This window comes from Erpetoichthys calabaricus, chromosome 10 (genome assembly GCF_900747795.2).
Source record: "Erpetoichthys calabaricus chromosome 10, fErpCal1.3, whole genome shotgun sequence".
In the NCBI taxonomy this organism is placed as follows: Eukaryota; Metazoa; Chordata; class Cladistia; order Polypteriformes; family Polypteridae; genus Erpetoichthys; species Erpetoichthys calabaricus.
Window position 1 is genome coordinate 74708315 of NC_041403.2, and position 19300 is coordinate 74727614.

At 34.1% G+C, this 19300-nt stretch overlaps 1 protein-coding gene across 1 annotated transcript in view; it reads left to right on the forward strand.

Annotated features, from left to right (window-relative positions):
• btbd8 (BTB domain containing 8) overlaps positions 1 to 19094 on the forward strand; it is a 139417-nt gene extending 120323 nt beyond the window's left edge. Inside the window, exons 15-19 of the mRNA XM_051932783.1 lie at positions 1408 to 2140; positions 2761 to 2839; positions 4180 to 4319; positions 11798 to 14032; positions 16665 to 19094. Of these exons, the coding sequence (XP_051788743.1) occupies positions 1408 to 2140; positions 2761 to 2839; positions 4180 to 4319; positions 11798 to 14032; positions 16665 to 17131 (3654 nt within the window). The 3' untranslated portion in view covers positions 17132 to 19094. The remainder of the gene's footprint in view (positions 1 to 1407; positions 2141 to 2760; positions 2840 to 4179; positions 4320 to 11797; positions 14033 to 16664) is intronic.
• The last annotated feature ends 206 nt before the right edge of the window (positions 19095 to 19300 follow it).

Below are 19300 nucleotides of genomic sequence, written 5' to 3' on the forward strand. Positions count from 1 at the left end.
GCAATCTTTACTATCAGTTTTTTGAGACTTTCAAATTTTAGTACCTTCATAATCTCTAACCTGCTCTGCATGTGTATCTTGCCAACGTTTTTGAACCTCTTTACGACGTTCTACTTTGTCTTCTACTCTTTGCCTTTTATTTCCAACCCCGCTTGGACCTGCTAGGTTTTCAATTCCACTTGGTCCGGGCTGATTATTACTTTAATGTCTGACAGAAGCATTCACACAAATAAGAATTGAGTGGACCGTGGCCATGTTTGAAAATGGTTGAGAGGAGGGCGGGATTTGACAAAATCTCTTGACAATAGTCTTGTCTCACGGGACTTGAAAAAAATCTCTTGGCAAAGTCTCATGTCAAGATTTTCTATTATAATAGAAATATATATAAATATATAAAATATGTATGTACTGTGCATATATATATATAAGTGGCATTCGTAGTCTGAATCACAATCTGATTGTATGGATGGTTACCTACCAGGTAACACTTGTGGTTGGTCAGCAAGTCAGCTAACATCCACCACGGTGCCCTCTTTCAGTTGCGAGAAGCAGATCATAGAATGGTTGAAATAGTTTACTGTCAAATAATGCAAAGAGTACGCGACACGTGTTTCGCCCTAATTCTGGGCTCATCAGGCCTACACACTCACTGCATCCCCCTCTCTGGGAATCGAACCTCTGACGTCAGCGCCAGAGGCAAAGCCTCCAACGTTGCGCCACGGCATGTGGTTCGTTCATTTGACAGCATATAGATCGGGGTAATTACATTCATGGCATTCGTAGTCTGAATCACAATCTGATTGTATGGGTGGTTACCTACCAGGTAACGCTTGTGGTTGGTCAGCAAGTCGGCTAACATATATATATATATATATATATATATATATATATATATATATATATATATATATATATAATATACAAGTATATACTGTGTGTATATATGCGGGGTTAGGGTTTTTAACGGGTTATTCATGGTAAATGAATGGCACTGTAGATAGTGCTATTGCCTCACAGTTCCATAAATCTGTGTTCAAATCCTGGCCTGGTCACTTACTGTGTAGAATTTTTTTTTTTTATTATTTTTTCTGGGTTTTCTCTTGGTGCTCTGTTTTCTACCCTTGTATACGTGCCATTTGCACAATTCGAGACCCTGTGTTAAGCCAGTGGGTGTGGGCCTGCCCTATGATCATTGATCATGAGGTTTGTTCCTGCCATTTAGTTTATCCTGCTGGCACAGGCTGTATGTGAATCTCTGATGGAGTAAGTGTGTGCAAAAATTGTACATCTGTACATTTATAGCAATTTGGAATGGTGTTCACTGTGTAAATGTTCTTTTCAAATTAAAGGCCAAAAATTTGATTTTAATGCTACATTAATTTTCAATTTTGTTGTTCTAACTAACAGGTCCTGCATTTAAAATGCCCTCAGGTTCATCAACAGACATCTGAAAATCAAACACAGAGCCTCCAGCAGGGGAGGAACCTGCCAGCATCCTGGAGTTGTTTATCTAACAGAACAATAAAAATGAAGTCTGATGGTTTAGGCGCATCAGGGCACACAGTTGCTGCTGGAAGGGGTACTGCAAACAAAATGCCTAAAAGTGCAGTTTCAAAGGGAAAAGATGCTAAAGAGGCCAACAAAGTTGCAAAAGACACTAAACCTACTGAAAAAAGTGTTCCAATAAAAGCAGTGCCAGTTTCAAAAATGAAGTCTCTGAACAATGGCAATGCAAGAATAGAATCCTCAATAGTTAAGAGAGATAATAACCTTTCAGCATCTGTTGATGGCCCTAGGAAAATGCTAGGTGCTAAGGTGCCAGAAGATCAGGACAGAAAAATCTCTTCGGGAGCAAGGCCTAAATGCTCATCAGCTACAAGTACTGCTCGTCCAAATCCAGTTAAATCATTAAAGGCCATTTCAGCAAAGGACACCCCACTGACTAACAAGGAAGAAGGATTTTTTGTTAAGTGTGAGTCAACTCGTATTTCTGAGTCAAGTGGAAATGTCAGTCCACTCAGGGATGAGAAACCAGACAAGGAATCAGACAATTCTCTTAATAAAGATCTCGGCAGTGACATAACATCTGGAAGTGCTTCTCCGCAGTATAGTTCAAACAGCCCCAAAGACTCCAGCACAGGTTTGATTATTATTACTGTTTAACAGTTGTGTTGAGGTTTCCTTTTTTTTTGTTTCTTACTTTACCTTGTTCTTTGATTGTTGAGATAATATAATTTGAACCATTTGGTTTTTAAAATGCAAGAAGGATACGGGATTTATTAGTCACAAAACATTAAAAAGATACACTTTAAATGTAATTGACTGTGATCTTTCAGTTAAAGTCTCATTATACTCCGAGAGAGAGAGAGAGGACAAAAAGTGAGTGAAATTTCCTATGAATCCAGATCAGGCTGCAGCACTGATCATAACATCCTTCTCCGAGGTCTCTTATGAGAATTAGTATTTTAACTTCTACTTTCAATTGTTGTCTTTTGATTTCATTGTAGCCATTTAGATAATACTTTTAAGACTGAGTTAATGCCTTTATTTTTTTAATGTGAGAAAACTATGCCCTTAATAAAAGCCAAATTAAATTAATTGTGTGCCAAAATGAATTGAATGATAAATAGACACCTTCTAAGCATGCCCATTTTTTTACCATATTTTATGTAAATCGGTTATGAAAGTTTGTATAGAAGTGCTCTTGTGGAACATAAAACCAAAAATATAGGTATGGTGTACTTTTTCTCCATTTTCCAGGTCCGGGAACAAAGAGTGCCTCTAAAACAGTATGCAGGACACTTGGTCACAAAATACATAAAGCAGAAAAAGTAAACAGGTAAGTTGTGACCTACTTCTTTAAGCATCCTAAATTGAAATAAACAAATGTTTTTTGGTATAGATTTTATTTATTTTAAAATCAAACACCCATTGTTATAAAAAAGTAAATGAATAAATAAAATTTCATTCTGAGTCCTGAGTTCTAATTTACCTTTGTGATAATTTAATACATTTTTGTTCAGTAATTTTGGAATAGTCAGAATGTACTTATCATTATATTATTGACTCAATCATGAAATAATGCCTTTATATGGAATTGACATTTTACTTAATGCATTGATTAGTAATATTAGGCTTGAAGGAGGTATTTGGATTTGTGTCTAGACTGGGAGGCAGAACTTAAAGCTCAGATGTTTCCAAGTCCACATAAAAACGTAGATGAGAAAGAAAACAGTTTTGGAGAGCACTTCAAGCTAGAAATTTCTTAATTACAGACAAATACCTGAACCTATCTTTAACTAAAATATTTTTAATGGCTTGATTTATTTTTGATCTCATTATGTGGAATCCAAATTATCAAACAGCATGTACTTTAATCTTTCCATGAAATTAGCCAAAGTATGTTTTTGTTGTAGCTTCAGCTAAACGGATTCTATTCCTTTTGTTTTCATTTAGGATTCATCTTCAACTCTTTTATTATGATTTTGTTATCTCAGTGAGTTGGTACTGTTGCAAATATGTAAGGCGTTTGAGAGGTGGAAATCATTTGGAGTTAAATTAACCTTAAATAGAGGTCCACTTTCAAAGTAGTTATAAATAAATATGAAAGAAAGTTTGCTTCTAAAATCATTTTGTGTTGAACTAGATATTGTTGAGGCCAAAGGTTAATGAGATTGTTCCTAATTATATCTGATTTGTTAAATTTAAATTAAAAGATTTTTATTAATATTGTGCATTGGTTAAAATGATAGCCACCAGTAACAATAAGAAACTGTGCCTCGACAGTCTACTTCTTTTCAGCATTTTTCGTGTTTGTAGAAAATATCACTACATGCCAAGCCCGTCAGGCATTCTGTAGGCTGCTTGCCCTAGGAATTCAGCAACAACAGGCGCTTTGTGTGGATTTTTTTTTTTAAGAATATCAGAATTTAGACAGGATGGGGGGCAGAAAGTAGTGCCACTGAAAACTATTGCCTTCTTTTTGTAATCTGTCTCTCAAGATCGGTGAACTAATACTTGACCTCTGTATCATGAAAGAAGCTGGGCCATAAAAAACTGATGGCAGCATCTGTTACATTTAACTAGGCTTGGTAATAGCGAGATGCCAGACCTTATTTGATAGATGGATTTCAATAATAAAACCACTCAGAATCTGTTTAATTTTTATGTGTTCTGCAGTGTAACAGCTAAACCACCAATCAAAGAAAACAGCAAAGTGAAACAAATTGCTCCTTCAAACAAAACAGCATCTGGGAACAGGGTACTGAGAAATGATAGAAGGCTGAAGGGTGTGCCTTCTGTATCGGCAGAAAGTCTAGGTGAGTTACATATTTAAAACGTTCTTTTTTGCATATACAGCGTTCTATAATTAATATGTACAGCAATATCATTTTAAAATGTTAGTTTTGCAAAAAATATTTCAAAGAATTGTTGAGTATATATTACTATCAATCAATAAAGAAATTGCTCATTATTAGATCTCACAAAAGTAATCAAAGTCACATTGCTGTCATTTGTCAATGAGCATGGGCGATGTTATTAATCATGAACTATCTGGTATTAACCCTAAAGATAGGCTCAGTATGCAAGTATGAAATTGATAAGAATTAACACTCCATCTGTCATGCATGATATGCAAATAGACTGTCAGAATCAATTGTTAACATATTACTAAATTAAGATTAATAGGGTTTTTTTAGCTGCCTTCTGTGAGAAAGCACATTAACATTTGACTAGTGGGGGCTTTGACACTTAAACTTGTGCTCTTGTTCATTTACAGAAAAAAAAAAGAAACTATACAGATATAGACAAAACAAATTTTAAGCAAGGTTAAGTGTTGTTTATGTCCAGTGTTCAATTCAGTTAAATCTGGAACACTTATTCTATCTATACTTTGTGTGATAAGTCTTAATCATTTGTTAGACCTATAATAGACTATTATTTAAAACCCATCCCCATTGTAAACTTCAAGATGTAGACTGGAAGCATCTTTTCAATAAAGAAATCTTAAAATTATCAATATAAATTAACCCTACATTATTAACAAAACTACAGTAGATTTGAATGCTTATATTTTTACAGCCAGTCTTCCAATTATGCTAGACCAAAACAAACGTAAGAAATTCAGCACACAAATTAGATGTTTGGCCCTAAAGAAATAATATCAGATCAACAATAATTTCATAGCAAAATAACCAAAGCAAAAGGAGCAAAACGTAGTTACACTTGGCCATTGCAAGTACAAATCAAAAAGAAATATGATGTAAGAAGCAAGATACTCTTTGCCAGCTTTCCTCAAATGTACACAAATCCATTGAATTGCCTTGAGAGTAAAGGAATAAATAGCTTATACTGTATGTTGATTTAAAACAGTTGCAAGAGAGGGGGCTAAGGGTTTTTCCAGAAACAACATATAAAACAATTCTATTCTCAAATATAAAAATTTTAGTGTTATAACTTTATGATCTTGTGAATTGAATAGTTGGACCATTTTTTTGACCAGCTTACAAGTTGTCATACAGTGTCAGTTTGCCACAACAGTGTGGGAAAGTAAATTATTTAAAATCAATAGCTTTAATATAGTAGTCACTTTCCCAAAGGTCTAACACTTAAGGAAATGACTGAATGATAGTAATCATATTGAAGGTAAAATGTTCCTTTAAAACATTGTTTTTTCAGTCATAGTGGTTACATGGTATTCAGTGTCTCATTTGTTTTGTTTACTCTTTTTTCTTTAACATTTGCTTAATTTGTGTGATAAGTGAGTAATTGGAACTTGAAGAATTCTGAGTGCAAATAGAAGTAGTGGATTATGCAGAATGTAGCGAACAATAAGGTAAATGTAAACTGCCTTAGTGGGGTGTGCAGCTACCAAATAAATAGCACTGTTCTTGAAATGTCTATGAGCCCACCTGGTATATAATGAAAAAGAAAAAAATGAAAACAATATATGCACATACACACTGTATCTTTGGTGAAATTGAACTGGTGTCATAGTAATAGTAATTGTTATATTGCCATATGTTAATAGAACTTTGCTATTCTTGGTTAAACTTGCTCTCAGCAAAATTACAAAAAAAATCTAATACAGTTTGCAAAAAAAAATACAACTGCCTATACAGCATTCATTTCACAACAATGGAACAAGGTGAATTGTATTCATTACTGTATCTGATAAATGATTTCATTCAGCAGTCCTTCAGGTTTTATTTGAATGTGGTTGTCAGGTAAGCTCCAGGAATAAAGCACAAGCTCACAGCTTAGTTCTCAGACCTCATCCTACCAAAGAAATCAGATGCACTTTGCTGTTTCTGTGAATGCAAAAATATCTTGGAGAAATTACGAACCAGCTTTTTTCACATCTGCCACTGTGACATGACTGGCAGAGCAATGGAGGTAGGCAGAGACATATATGAGCTCCAGTCAGAAAAACACTTTTGCCCAGGTTAAAGAAGGCAGCAGCAAGTGAACACTGTGACTAAATCTTGTTTGTATTTTCTCAGTGCTGAGGCTCTCCTTTTGGGAATTTCTCTCCAGCCATGAGCCTGTTTGATGACATTCAGGACCAGGCTAAGTGTGAAAGCATGATTCACATGTGGTCTCCTTTGTGTATCAAAGCATACATAACCTTAAAGTAGTCTGAATATTCCTAGCCACTGCCTCAGAAAACACTGAGCAGGACATATGTTTTAGTCATTAAAAACTAGAACTAACAATCAAAATAAAAAAATGTGAGATGTCACTATCTTATTTATATTAGTAATTATTTACTTTGTGGTCTTCTGGAGCTTTTTTGGTATTAATACTCACAAATTTATCGAAGACTGATTCTTGATTGAGATGGAATTGTATTTTTTCAGTGATCTCTCTGTCAGGAATTTGTCATCAAAAGTTTTATGGTGCCGATCATGGTTTTTTGATTGATATAATGCATGCATTTGGACAATATTATGTGCAGTATGTCGAAGACAATATACTGCCTGATGTTTTTTGTACCTTTCCTGGCACTGGACTTTCTTTTTAAATGCTTTCCATATTATTTTGTTGGTAAATTACATTGATCTACATAATGTTCCCCAATTGAAAATCTCTTTACATAGGCATTAAATAAAATAGCCTAGGGTAATGCAGATATGTACGAATACAAATATCACTTATTTGGTAGTTTTGCTGTTGTACATTTCCTACATCCTTTCCACTGTTGTGGCCCCCAGTTAAGAATGGCTGAAATAAACAAATATTCCAATTAAAGTGATTTTTGTTTCTTCTTCTTGATATCCATGAGCTTTATCAATGAGGATAATCCAAGCTTCTAGTTTGTACTAATAGTATTTTATGTACGTAATCACCTGGTTTTGGATGTTTAAAGACCACTGGTTTGAATGGAGAGAAGCTTCAGGGAACAAGAAATGGAATTTTAATCTGTCAAAAGTTTAACTCCTGCTTTTACTTTACTAGTATCCATTAATGGACAAGATCAAAGTATAATTGATATGACCAACTACTTGTACTTTTAAAACTTTCTAGGAAAATGTGCCAGTAATTAATTTGCAGGTGAACTGACCACACCTTAGGGGCTACCAAAAATCACTGCCATGGCATTCTGCAATGGCATAGCAATGGTAGCGTTATTAAATGTAGTTTTTCACTCATATTTATGCACTTCTTTGGTGAACTGTATTAAATTTGCTTATGCTAAATAAATATACTTTATTTAGCCTCATGTAGTTTCACAAAAAACATCACTTTTTTGATTAGACCTTGAATAGGCTCCACAAAATGTTTACACTGTAGAAAAATTGAATTACATCTTAAGCATTCCTTAAAACAACATACCCCAGCTAATTTGTTGTATTTCCTATTAATAGTAGGATTTTGATTGCACAACATGGGATTTCTTAAAACTAGTGTTAATTTTGATTAAAATACATACTCTCTTACACAGAATTTAATCCATTTGAGAGTTAGAGTGGTGTTCAAAACCTGTCCTAGCAGCATAGGGTACAGGAATCGGTTCTGGACTGTGTACTAGTACATCACAAGGTATTCTAGGAAACGGGTTAAATAAAAAATCAATTTCTTCTTGCAGTAGACCTGTGCGTAACAGCAGCTAACCCCTAGCTGTTTGTCAAAGGTGCTACTTCGCTTTTTTGATGTTCAGTGTATCTAACCTTAAAATGCTTAACTAATTGAAATGCCATTTCAGTTGGGCTGTCCATAATTCCCCGAATCCTGACAAGCTGGTTTATCATGTAATTCCTTTGACAGTGCATTACAGGAATTAAATTCAGTTCAGGTAAATTCGGTTTAGGTTTATTGTCTCAGGAGGGAAATTTGGCTTGTTAGTAGGGATTTTACAAAGTGATAAAGACATCACATATAAATACAGCAAATAATACTGCAATAAAATATAACTTTGTAAAAATAAATAAAATATGGTGGCTAACATAATACAGTACATACAACATAATATCTTATCATAATTACTACACATATGCATATACAGCATCCAACCAGTGATGTCAGGAATGAAAACTGTTTGGCCTACAAATCACGAATGTTTATAAAAATAGATTATTAATAGCACATTGGATGAAGGACTATTTGAACTGGATGCTTTTGCAAATTAAATTCTGAATGTAGTAAATCAGTTCTTTCTGAGAGAATGCACTCTGTTTTACACAGTCCTAGATTAATAAATAGGTCAGTTAGATTTGGCTGAACATCAACAAAATCATTTTAACACCCCAGGTTGGCCTCTAGATTTTTTTGCACACTATAAAATAATTTTCTATATCTGTCTTTTCCTGTCTTATATTTAAAATGTTTTTTCTCTCCAGAGTGTTGAACAAGTGCATATGATTCATTATAGAACAATGAATATATATGTTCAGTGATTTAAATTCCAATACCTAACTATAATATGTGTCCAATTAATGAAAAAATAATGGAGGCACATTTTACACTCTTAAAAGAATATGCAGTAGTAGCTCCAAACTTACAGAAGGCAGCTACATTAGAAATTTCCTTGACAAGTGGCCGTGTTTCCTCCAAACATATCAGGAAAATAAATTATGAATCCATTCATGACAGCAACCTATCTCATCATGGTTTAGAACTACACAAGCAGCTGTGTTATAGGCCCCATCCAAACTACTTCATTTTTGTTTTAAAAAACACAAACATTTATCTCCATTTTTGTCTTTTGTCTAAACTACCTTGGTGTTGTCCACCCATGAAAATGAAGACTTTTGAAAACACTTTTCAGAGCAGTATACTTTAAAAACACAGAGTCAGCATTGTGGTGTGGATGAGGGTAAACATACTTAACTGAAAACAAAGATTCTAATCATGTTCCACTTGGTTTGTGGCCCTTCACTGATTGGGTTAATCCCATTGCAATGTCTCATTACTTGTCTGGTCACCATTCATGGTAGAAAAACATATTCCAAAATGACAGACATAGAGGAGCTGCTTTCTGTGGTGCTTGTTGTACTTACCAGAATGCACCTAAATTGTGATCTTACATTTTAAAGTTTTGTTGCAGTTATTACCTTGGAAATTTTGTCTTTGTTGTGCAGGTAGTCTTTTCCCATTGTTTGCACCTCTTCAAGTGACAGATAGTATTCCTTGTAGTGCTGTAAAATGTCACTGTATTTTAACTGACATGTCTACGAGTCTGTATATATGAGCCGATTTGCTCACCTTGCATTTATGCATTATTCTTAATAGCAATTCCAGCTCATTGTCACCTCAAACCAAGCAATGTTTTTTTTGTTTATTGTTTTCGGCATCGCTGTTCTTCTTGTGTATGTGCAATCTACAAATAAATGAATGAATATCTAGTGTTGATGACACTTCCTGCTTCTGACAATGTGCTCATGCTTGGTGTAGGTGAACGTCTACATCATATATCTTTTTTTGTCTCTTTATTTAGTCTGGACATAGATCATTTCATAAATTATGTGTCAACACTAGTATGGATGGAAATCATTTTTAAATGAAAACACACTTTTTAAATGAAAGCATAGTAGTGTGGATGTAGCCATAGGAGCCCACAGTTTGCTTGAAGGAACAATTGTTTGCTGTCCAAGTTCTATTAAAGGAATGCTAACCCAAAAGTGTTGCTTGTCCTATTTAATTTGTAGGTATGGCCAAGTAAACCTTTTAATCTTGTGTTTTCATGCAGAACAGAGCTAACCAGTGTTGTTATTAAATGGGTGTCAGTAGTGACCAATACTGGATAACAGCAAACACTATCAAAAAAGTCCATCAAGAAATCTCACAGAACTCGTGTTGCATAATCCACATTTCAGGTCATCTACTCTTATGCTCACAACTTTCCAAACATATGTATTTTTACAAAAAAAAAATTAAATAGGCCACTTCCAGAAAATACTGTCCTGACTGAAAATTGAATGTGACCAAGCACTTTGACTTTAGATCTTTCTATTAAGGTTACAGTGGTTTTAATTCAATACTGTTAAAAAGTCTGATAATCATAATAAATAGCCTAATAGCTATTAGGTCTTCAAAGTCAAATCAACATTGCAAATGTAAACATTTCTTATGTTAATCAAACTGGAAAGAAAACTAGAAGTCACATGGCACAGGGGCATCTTTCAACAACATAGTACTTCTGTTACTGAGAGCTTAATCATAATGTTTTCTTAAATTACTAATTGTATAAAATGTACATAGATTTACTGTTAAGGGCAGGTTGCTTTTACAGTTGTGTATGCTCTACTATGCTGTATGATGCTAATTGCATTGATATTGTGTAATAACCTTTTTTACCTCCAGATAAGAAGTGTGACTTTTTTCCCTCTTGTATATTTTGTTTATTTTTTCTTTGTTTAAACTTTTTATTGATGGGTGTGGTTGAACGGCTTTAAATTTGCAATCGTTTTTGAAACAAGAAGAAACAGAACTTATTTTTAATTTTCAATTAGCAACTGAAACATTCAGGGAAAATACAGGCAGCTTTGAGTTAAATGTACAGTAGTCTAGGGACTAAACAGCATGATAGCTTACCCTCTGTTACTATTTGTTATATTATACATGATTTGAAAATGGTTAAGCCATACTGTAGATATGGAGGAGCCTGCAGCAGCTGAACTGCATTATCATAGTCCATATTTATTATTATTTATCTGATAAATCTGATTTTATATTTTTTTTATCTGATATGCTTTTCTCATGTTTTGCAGTTTTACCTTCTTAAAAGATATACTGAGTGTCTTTTCAAATTTTTAACTGATATTAGCACCTTGTATCCAAATGACACAGTTGTTGCACTGTTCAGGGTACTCTGTTTTGATATGATTTTCTAATGTCTGGCACTATATAAAGAAAGGTTTGCTCCCTGTTTAGGCTCTTTTGTTATTCTATAAATGTCTTTGTTCCACTTATAGATTATAAATTCTCTTGGCAGAAAGCTTATGATGCTGTTGCTGACAAATGTTAACGTAGCCCAAAGAATGCTTTGCATTTTAGTAAACACAGGATATTATGGTGTTTTCCTTCCGAACAGGTGCAGGTTGTAAAGGAATTGATATTTTGCACTTGTAAAAATTGCATAACAGTACTGCTGCTTGCAGTGACTTCAGGGAAGCTCATTTCTTTGTTTAATCTGACTTACCTTGTCTCTCAGCCTTTATTACCATTCACTTTCATTTCTCCATATATAAGACAAAAGTAGTATACTTTAAGTGAATATAATACAAATGTTTTATATTTGCAATACTAAAATTATACATTAGTTAAAATGAAACTTCTTTATTTTAAATATCTTTAGGACCAGCACCAGTGGCATCAAGCACACAAAACATAGCCTCTCCAAGAAAGGAGGATTTGCAACAAAATTCAAAGTCGTCTTTGCTGGACAAAACCTCTCGTGAAATTCCAGCATCAACTAGGAAAAAGACAATATCAAAGTCAATTCCAGCGGTCATTGAGATTAAACAAACCACTAATTCCGCAAAGGTTATTTTGGGAACTTCAAGGCAGACCATTGGTGGAAGCAAAAGCACAGCAAAGCAGAAAAGCATCTCTGAACAACCAGCATTAAAAGTGACATCCAAATCAGTAGGATCAGACAAGCAACCTCTTTCTGTGGTGAAAAAACCTATATCAAAAAATAAGGAATCGTCTAATCAAAAAAAAATTTCGTCAAGAAATTCAGACTATAAGCAGAATGCTTCTACAGTCAAAGTTGTGTCATCAGAATACCCAGGCTTAGAAAAGGCCCTTGACACAAAGAAGCAGAATTGCACTGGACTATTAGAGTCTACTCAGACTCAGAGGAACCCAGAACAAACATCTAGCCTGCAGCCTGACCAAGTCCAATTACATGTAAACTCATCTCCTGCAACACAGAATTTAGCATCCGAAACTCTGACAACAGAGAATGATATGCCGTACATTACTGGGAATATGTCTGGTCAGATGAACATTGAACAGTGTGAAACATGTCATGGTGTGTGCCTTGAGACAACAGCATCCAGTAAACCTGACCTGTCCACAGTTATTGTACAAGCAGAAAATGTAACTCAATGCTTGAGTACAAGCCTTAGTAAAGAAAAAAAGCCTGAAGAAATGTTTTTCAAAGATGCATCGACTTGTCACAATAATGAACAGAAAAGTTCATCATGTTCAAATTCATTTACTGTAAACTATAGCACATCATCAAGGTGTGGCCCTGGCCAAATCCCACAGGTGTTATCTTTGATTTCTCCCACGGATATGGCTACAGCAGAAACCCCAGGGAGCCGTGAGGATGGTGAAATGCCCCTGGAAGACCCATGGAATACACTTCATCAAAGGAGCAGTCCTGAATCAGACACAGGGAGTGCAACTACCTCCTCTGATGATATTAAGCCCAGATCTGAGGATTATGATGCTGGTGGCTCCCAAGATGATGACGGCTCTAATGAAAGAGGAATTTCTAAATGTAGCACGATGTTATGCCATGATTTCCTTGGAAGGAGTAGTAGTGACACTAGTACACCTGAAGAGCTAAAAATGTATGACAGTGGATTAAGAATAGAAGTGAAACTTAAAGATAGGGAATCCACAGTAGATCCATTTCATGTTCATTCCACAAGTGATGATGATGACAGAAGGAAGGCAAAAAAGGCATGGATTGAACGTGAATGCAAGCCTATGGATGAGGGGATTTGTGAAGAGAACTCATGTGCTGCATCAGTTTCCATTAAGAATGCGCCAAAGCACCAATTATCCTCTACAGATGAAGAAACAGAGGATGAAAAATCTGAGGCAGAAATAGTAGAAGAGAGAGGTCCCCAACCTGAACCTTCCTCTCATCAGTTTCAAGGTATAGATAACTTGGCCTTTGAGGATATTGCTGAGCAAGACAACAATGCACCAGAGTACCAATCTACTGGAAATTTCAGGCGTACAGTACTTCTTTCTGTAGATGAATGTGAAGAGCTGGGATCTGAAGAAGGTGCTGGACTGACACCTCCTTACAACTCTGTAGATATTCTTACTCCTGGGGATGTTTTTGAATCTACTACTGTTGGTCTTCGGGAATCTCAGGTTAAATCATTCTCTGCTGGCAACTCCTGTGATGCTCAGAAAAGTCTTATTGCATGTGAAAAAGACAATGGAAAAGAAGTTTTTGAAAAAGGCAGTTTTTCATATAATTCTTGTACAAATGAGCCTGAAAATAACTCAGACGCTAACTGTTCTAAAGAAAACCATGAATGCAGCCTCACAGCTGTTACTGTAAATCAGACTTTGTGTTCCCAGGGAGAATCTGAGCAAGACAAATCATCTCCACTTATAGAGCAACGGAATGAAGACCCTGTAAGTGACAGTAGACACCAAGAAAGGCCATGCCATTTAAATCTGTATCATTTAGACCATAGCAATGATAGTGGACAGTGGATAGGCTCTACAGAAAATTTAGACTGTAGAAAATCTGAATTGCATCTTAACTTAAATAACCATCACATGAAAGATGGCTCTGTGACACCAACTGATCAGAATCCTTCTACTTTGTCAGCAGGTAATGTATAATGAACACATTTTATTTAGATAGGAAAGTCAGCACTTTAATCAAATAGTGTGACAAAGGTAACCCTTGAGCATTAACCTGTTATACCCTTTTACTCCTCACAAGTCCTTTTGCAAGCTGTACAAGTGACAGAATGGACATTCTAAACCAACCATACTTTTCTTTTGACAACACAGTTGACAACTTAAATTAGTAGGTCTCTTAAAGTTTAAAACATTCAGACATGTTTGCCTCCAGAACAGTGTTTCTGATTTAATATATTACGCATGTGTATATCTTAGCATTTTCACTTTTTTTTTTTTTGCAACTAGTAATTTGCAATAAATTAGAAATTGAGCTGTGACATATCAAAACTTTAACTCATAAAGTGAGAGCTTCTCAATTTTTGAGTTAAAAATGCAGACTGAAAACCTAGGAATTAATGCAATGTAATAAACATAATTCACCTACTTGTAACTTTTTCTGGAAAACTTTAAATATATGCAGGCACTACAAAGTGTATTTGAAACAGTAAGTTAGAGTAGAATGGAAAAAAAAACAAAGTTGAATTTAAATATTTCAAATGTAAAAAAAAAAAAAATTTTGTCATACTGAAAGGTATAAACATCACTTAAATCATGGAACACAATGAAAATAATAGGCCCTGTGATAGGACTATAAAATATAAAAAATAATAATGCACTTTGATGTACATAAGTTTATTCTTATAAATGTATATGCTGATGTTATTATTTTCCATTCCTTGTATTTACTTACACAGCATTACCATTAAATGAAAACATACATGCATTGCACCTCATTGACCTGAGCATATTACAAAATGACGTGAGAAAGAAAACCACTGACCATTAATCTCCTATACTTTTTCAACCACTATTAAAATCACCAAAAATACTGCCTTCAAATAAAGTTTTTACCTTCCAAGGTGGCTAACAAAAGTGGTGCAGAAACTATTATGTTTATACTATGTAAAATGCAATCTGATAATCGTAGTCTTAAGGTTGTTGCATGCGGATATCTGTTCTTTTTTTTGTATTTTGAGTTATGCTTATCCAATGTAGACCTGCATTCATTTAATAGTGTGTATTTTTGTTCATTTTTGCTGTTGCTTTATAATCTATGAAGAACTAAGTTTTACATCAGTAGCTTTACTGTGCAGCAGCTTTGTGTTTGTTCATTATATTTTGTAGTGCTTTTTGCCTTGTTTGTATATTAGATTGGTGTGCTTGCTAGATTAATATGTTACTGGCACTGTAATGTCTCTCTTTCTGTCACATGCCTTATTATAGATCAGTTAAGATTTCAGCTTCTGTTGTTTTTATTTATTATCATCCAATTTAAATTATAGACTGTCCCTTTATCTACCTTGCCTGTTGTATCATATCTGCTCCCCACCACATGTGTTAAACACACTGGCACAACAGACAAAACTGAAAGAGAATATGTTTTAAAAATGTCTATTTCTGAGTTAAGTAATGGTGCTGAGATGGAGAGGTTTTACTGTTGATTATACACAGAGTAAAGCTCCTAAAACTAGAATAAGACATGCTTTATTTGTCTGAAGGGAAATTTAGCTTTTGATATAACAAGAAAATACAGTAAATGTGACACAGTCTACATTCTGTAGCCTCCATTACAATTAATTTTCAAAACATTGTTTAGAACAGAACTTATGCAGCACACTGCATTGGATATAACACTTAATGAAAATGATGTTCTGTAATTTATTTAATCATAATGTTCTACTTTAGAAGAAAGTTATATAAACATGGCCAGTTTTAAAAAGAGCATTGTCTTATATTGTAAGAGCAATAGGCAAAAGAGAGACATTCTGGAAATAAATTGTTCTAAAACACAATTCTTTTAAGAGAGCTGTAAACATTTTCTTGCCATTCTACTTATATCTGAAAGCTAAACTTTTGTACAGCTTGTATGCATGCTTTCTTAAGTATCTATTCATTGCAGATTATTTGACTTTAGGTTTAAAATGCATTGTTGGTCATGTGGTTTAACCCTCATCAGCCCCTTTGGGACAAGATAGCTGTTCGTAATGTTAAGAGGATAATACTGCTTCAAAAATCTGAGCCACTGAGTGGTTGTGTTACTGCTTAGGATATGGCAGCAAGCATGGGAAGTCCTGGTTCTTTAGTGAATATAAATGCTGCCATTTCAGGTGATGCATTTCATGTCTTCTTTTAAGACTGTTTGACTTCCAAGTTATAACAGAATATTATATATGGAGTGTTTTTTTTATTTCAAAGCCTATCATGGTTGCCTATGTTGTGCATTTTGATTAGGACATACTCCTTTAAAGGCTCTGATGAGTGGTTAATCATAATGCAGATTAAGTCAATTTAACTGTACCACTTTATTGTGTTTCAGTGTTTGTGTGTGTTTATGTTAGGTTTGTTTGTCCTTTTTATGATTTTGGAACAAAAAACATACTATAACATTGATTGATTAATGATCAGTTTGTTTCCCTAGACATCATAATTTGTTAAAAAAATATAGTATATCAGTTGCCATTGTTGTAGGAATACATGTGTTTTTGACTAACCAGGTTACAATTGTGATGAAAATCTACTGATAATTTACATTGTATAGTATTATTAATTGCTTCTAGGGGACTTAGATGATTGTGAGGAACAAACCTGCACTTATGACAGACGACCTTCAAAAACCCTATCTCCAATATATGAGCTGGATGTTGGGGAAAGGTTTGAGCAAAGGCCAGATGTGGAAGCATGTATCTCAGACCAAGAAGAAAACAGCCATTTTGCCAAAAGTGACTGGATGCTCCTTCACCAGTTGTTAGCTGATCAAGTCTGTGACTTGGGAATAATAAACACTGTTCCTGAAGACCTGAATCTTGCCCAGTATCTCATCAATCAGACACTTGCTTTATCACGTGATGGTCTAAAATCTCAGGGCAAACCTCTTGCAGAAAAGGAAATGTGTAAAAAATGGTCTGAACTCATATCCCCTTTGGAGGACTCCACAGCCAGTATCACAGTTACAAGCTTTTCACCGGATGATTCTGCATCCCCCCAGGGCGAATGGACAATTGTTGAACTTGAGACACATCATTGACATTATTGAGAGCTGGATTTACTGCTTTGGACGTTTTTTTTTTTTCTTTTTCAGCTGACAATTTTGTACCACCTTGGAAAATTTCTAAGCAAACAAAACCTTCAGGGTAATGGCTTCAATTTTTAATATCAATTACAGAACCTTTTTTCTGAAATGAATTTAAATTTACATACATATATATCAAAAAAGTACAACCTGTATATTTTCAACTGTTTTCTTTTTTCCTGTTTAAATCACCAGACTTATTTGGAAAAAAAAATAAAAATGCTACTTAGCACATTCATATTTTTGTATATTCTAATGTATATTTGATGTACTTTAAATGCTGACCTAAAAAGACTTTATTCTGACTGTCTTGATAATGAATTAACATGAGGAGGTTTGCAAGAGAACATAAACATTTTTAAGAAATGACTGGTTTATGTTTAGTGTTGTGAGATGAATAAACATGTGGCACAGATAACTGATTGAGTTACATCATTTGGGAGACTGTTTAGATTTTCCTTTCCTACGGATGTCTGGCATAATTAAAATACTAGTCTATGAATGGTATCTGCACATTGTAATATTTATTTTAACTTTTACTGCATTATTCAGATGTTTCATGATAACTGATTATGTTGTACTTTTTGTACATCATCAACCTGATCAGTTTATTCCATGTTATCCATGATTGAGACTTAACATTTCAACTTTTTTTGTTGTTCATATACTGCTTTATTTTGATATTTAAAGATAATAGTTTGGGGTGTATAAAAGCTACAGATATATTTTGAGATATCTAGAAGATATACAATTTAAGCATTGTTGATCTGGTACTTTAATTTGCTTGCTATTTTCTCTGGATGACTAATCTAAAGATGAACTACATTGCATTTTAATACTGTTTATAGTAGTACATTTTTTGCTATCAAACCATAATCTAAACACAATATCTAAGGGATGTACTGGAGATGTACTAAAAAATATAGCACTAGTGCTATATTTAAAAATGTGTCCAAATATTCATTTTGGTAAGTAAACATAACTTAAAATTGTGCATGCAGTAGAAATAACTGTTTTTGTTAAAGTTTCTTAACACTTTTGTAAAATGAAAAATATATTCATACTGTAAAACTTTGTTACAATTCTTAAAGCATGTTATAAAATGCTAGCAAAGAACATAACAAATATATGTTTATATAGCTTATTGATATAGTTCTGTTAATGCCTGCATATAGAGGCAATTAATGCATATGCAAATTCATGCATGGTACAGGATTAATTGATGCGTATTGACACACTTTCAGTATCAGTGTGACCTACATTGGACTGTCATCCCATTTTGGGAATGTCCTAACTCAGCACCTGATACTAAAAGATAATGTTCTGGCTCTGCGACATATCCTGCATTTGACTAAGAAGGATTGGAAAATAGAGACTGCAGTTTCATAGCTCTTGGTCATCACCAAAGCTGTAGTATTATCTGTTATGTTGCAGCACTACATGGATAGAGTAGCTGCTTATCAACAGGTTCTATTTGTCTGTTTCATAACTTGTGTTTTCTTATTCTCTGATTGTTTCAGTTAATAGGCTATCTATTTTTTTAACAAGTCTACACTTGCTTACAGGTTATTTTCTAATCTGTTAGCTGTTGAACTGGTTAACTGTGGATCTCTCTAAAATATTATGTTGCTATGTGTATGTTTAAGTTATGTTCCTTTTACACATCAGATTATATGATTGCACGTCTCTGTATCCTAATGAAAATTTGTACTCTGCATTGTTGAGACCTACTTTATAATAATGTTTCAGTTGACTGTGTTTTTATTTATTTATTTATTTGTTTATTTATTTGTTTGTGATGTGTATTATGAAACTGTTATGCATGCTTTAAGTACATGATCTGCACCAACCTTGGTTTAGGCAACCCATATGTTTAATGTTTAAGCCAGCTTGTCCTTGCATTAATGTTGCATTTTTGTTTAGTTTTCATAAATGAAGGGACCATTTTTTATGTAACTTTCATAGTGTTTGTCTAAGTATTTTTCTAACAGTGTCCTTAAATGTAAAATAAAACTGCATTATAAAATGCTTTTTTTCTAACAGAGATTGGTGTTATCCATGTAATTGTTACAGTAGCCCCGCAAATATTTTCTGTTAGAGGCAGTGTTTTTCAGAATTGCATTT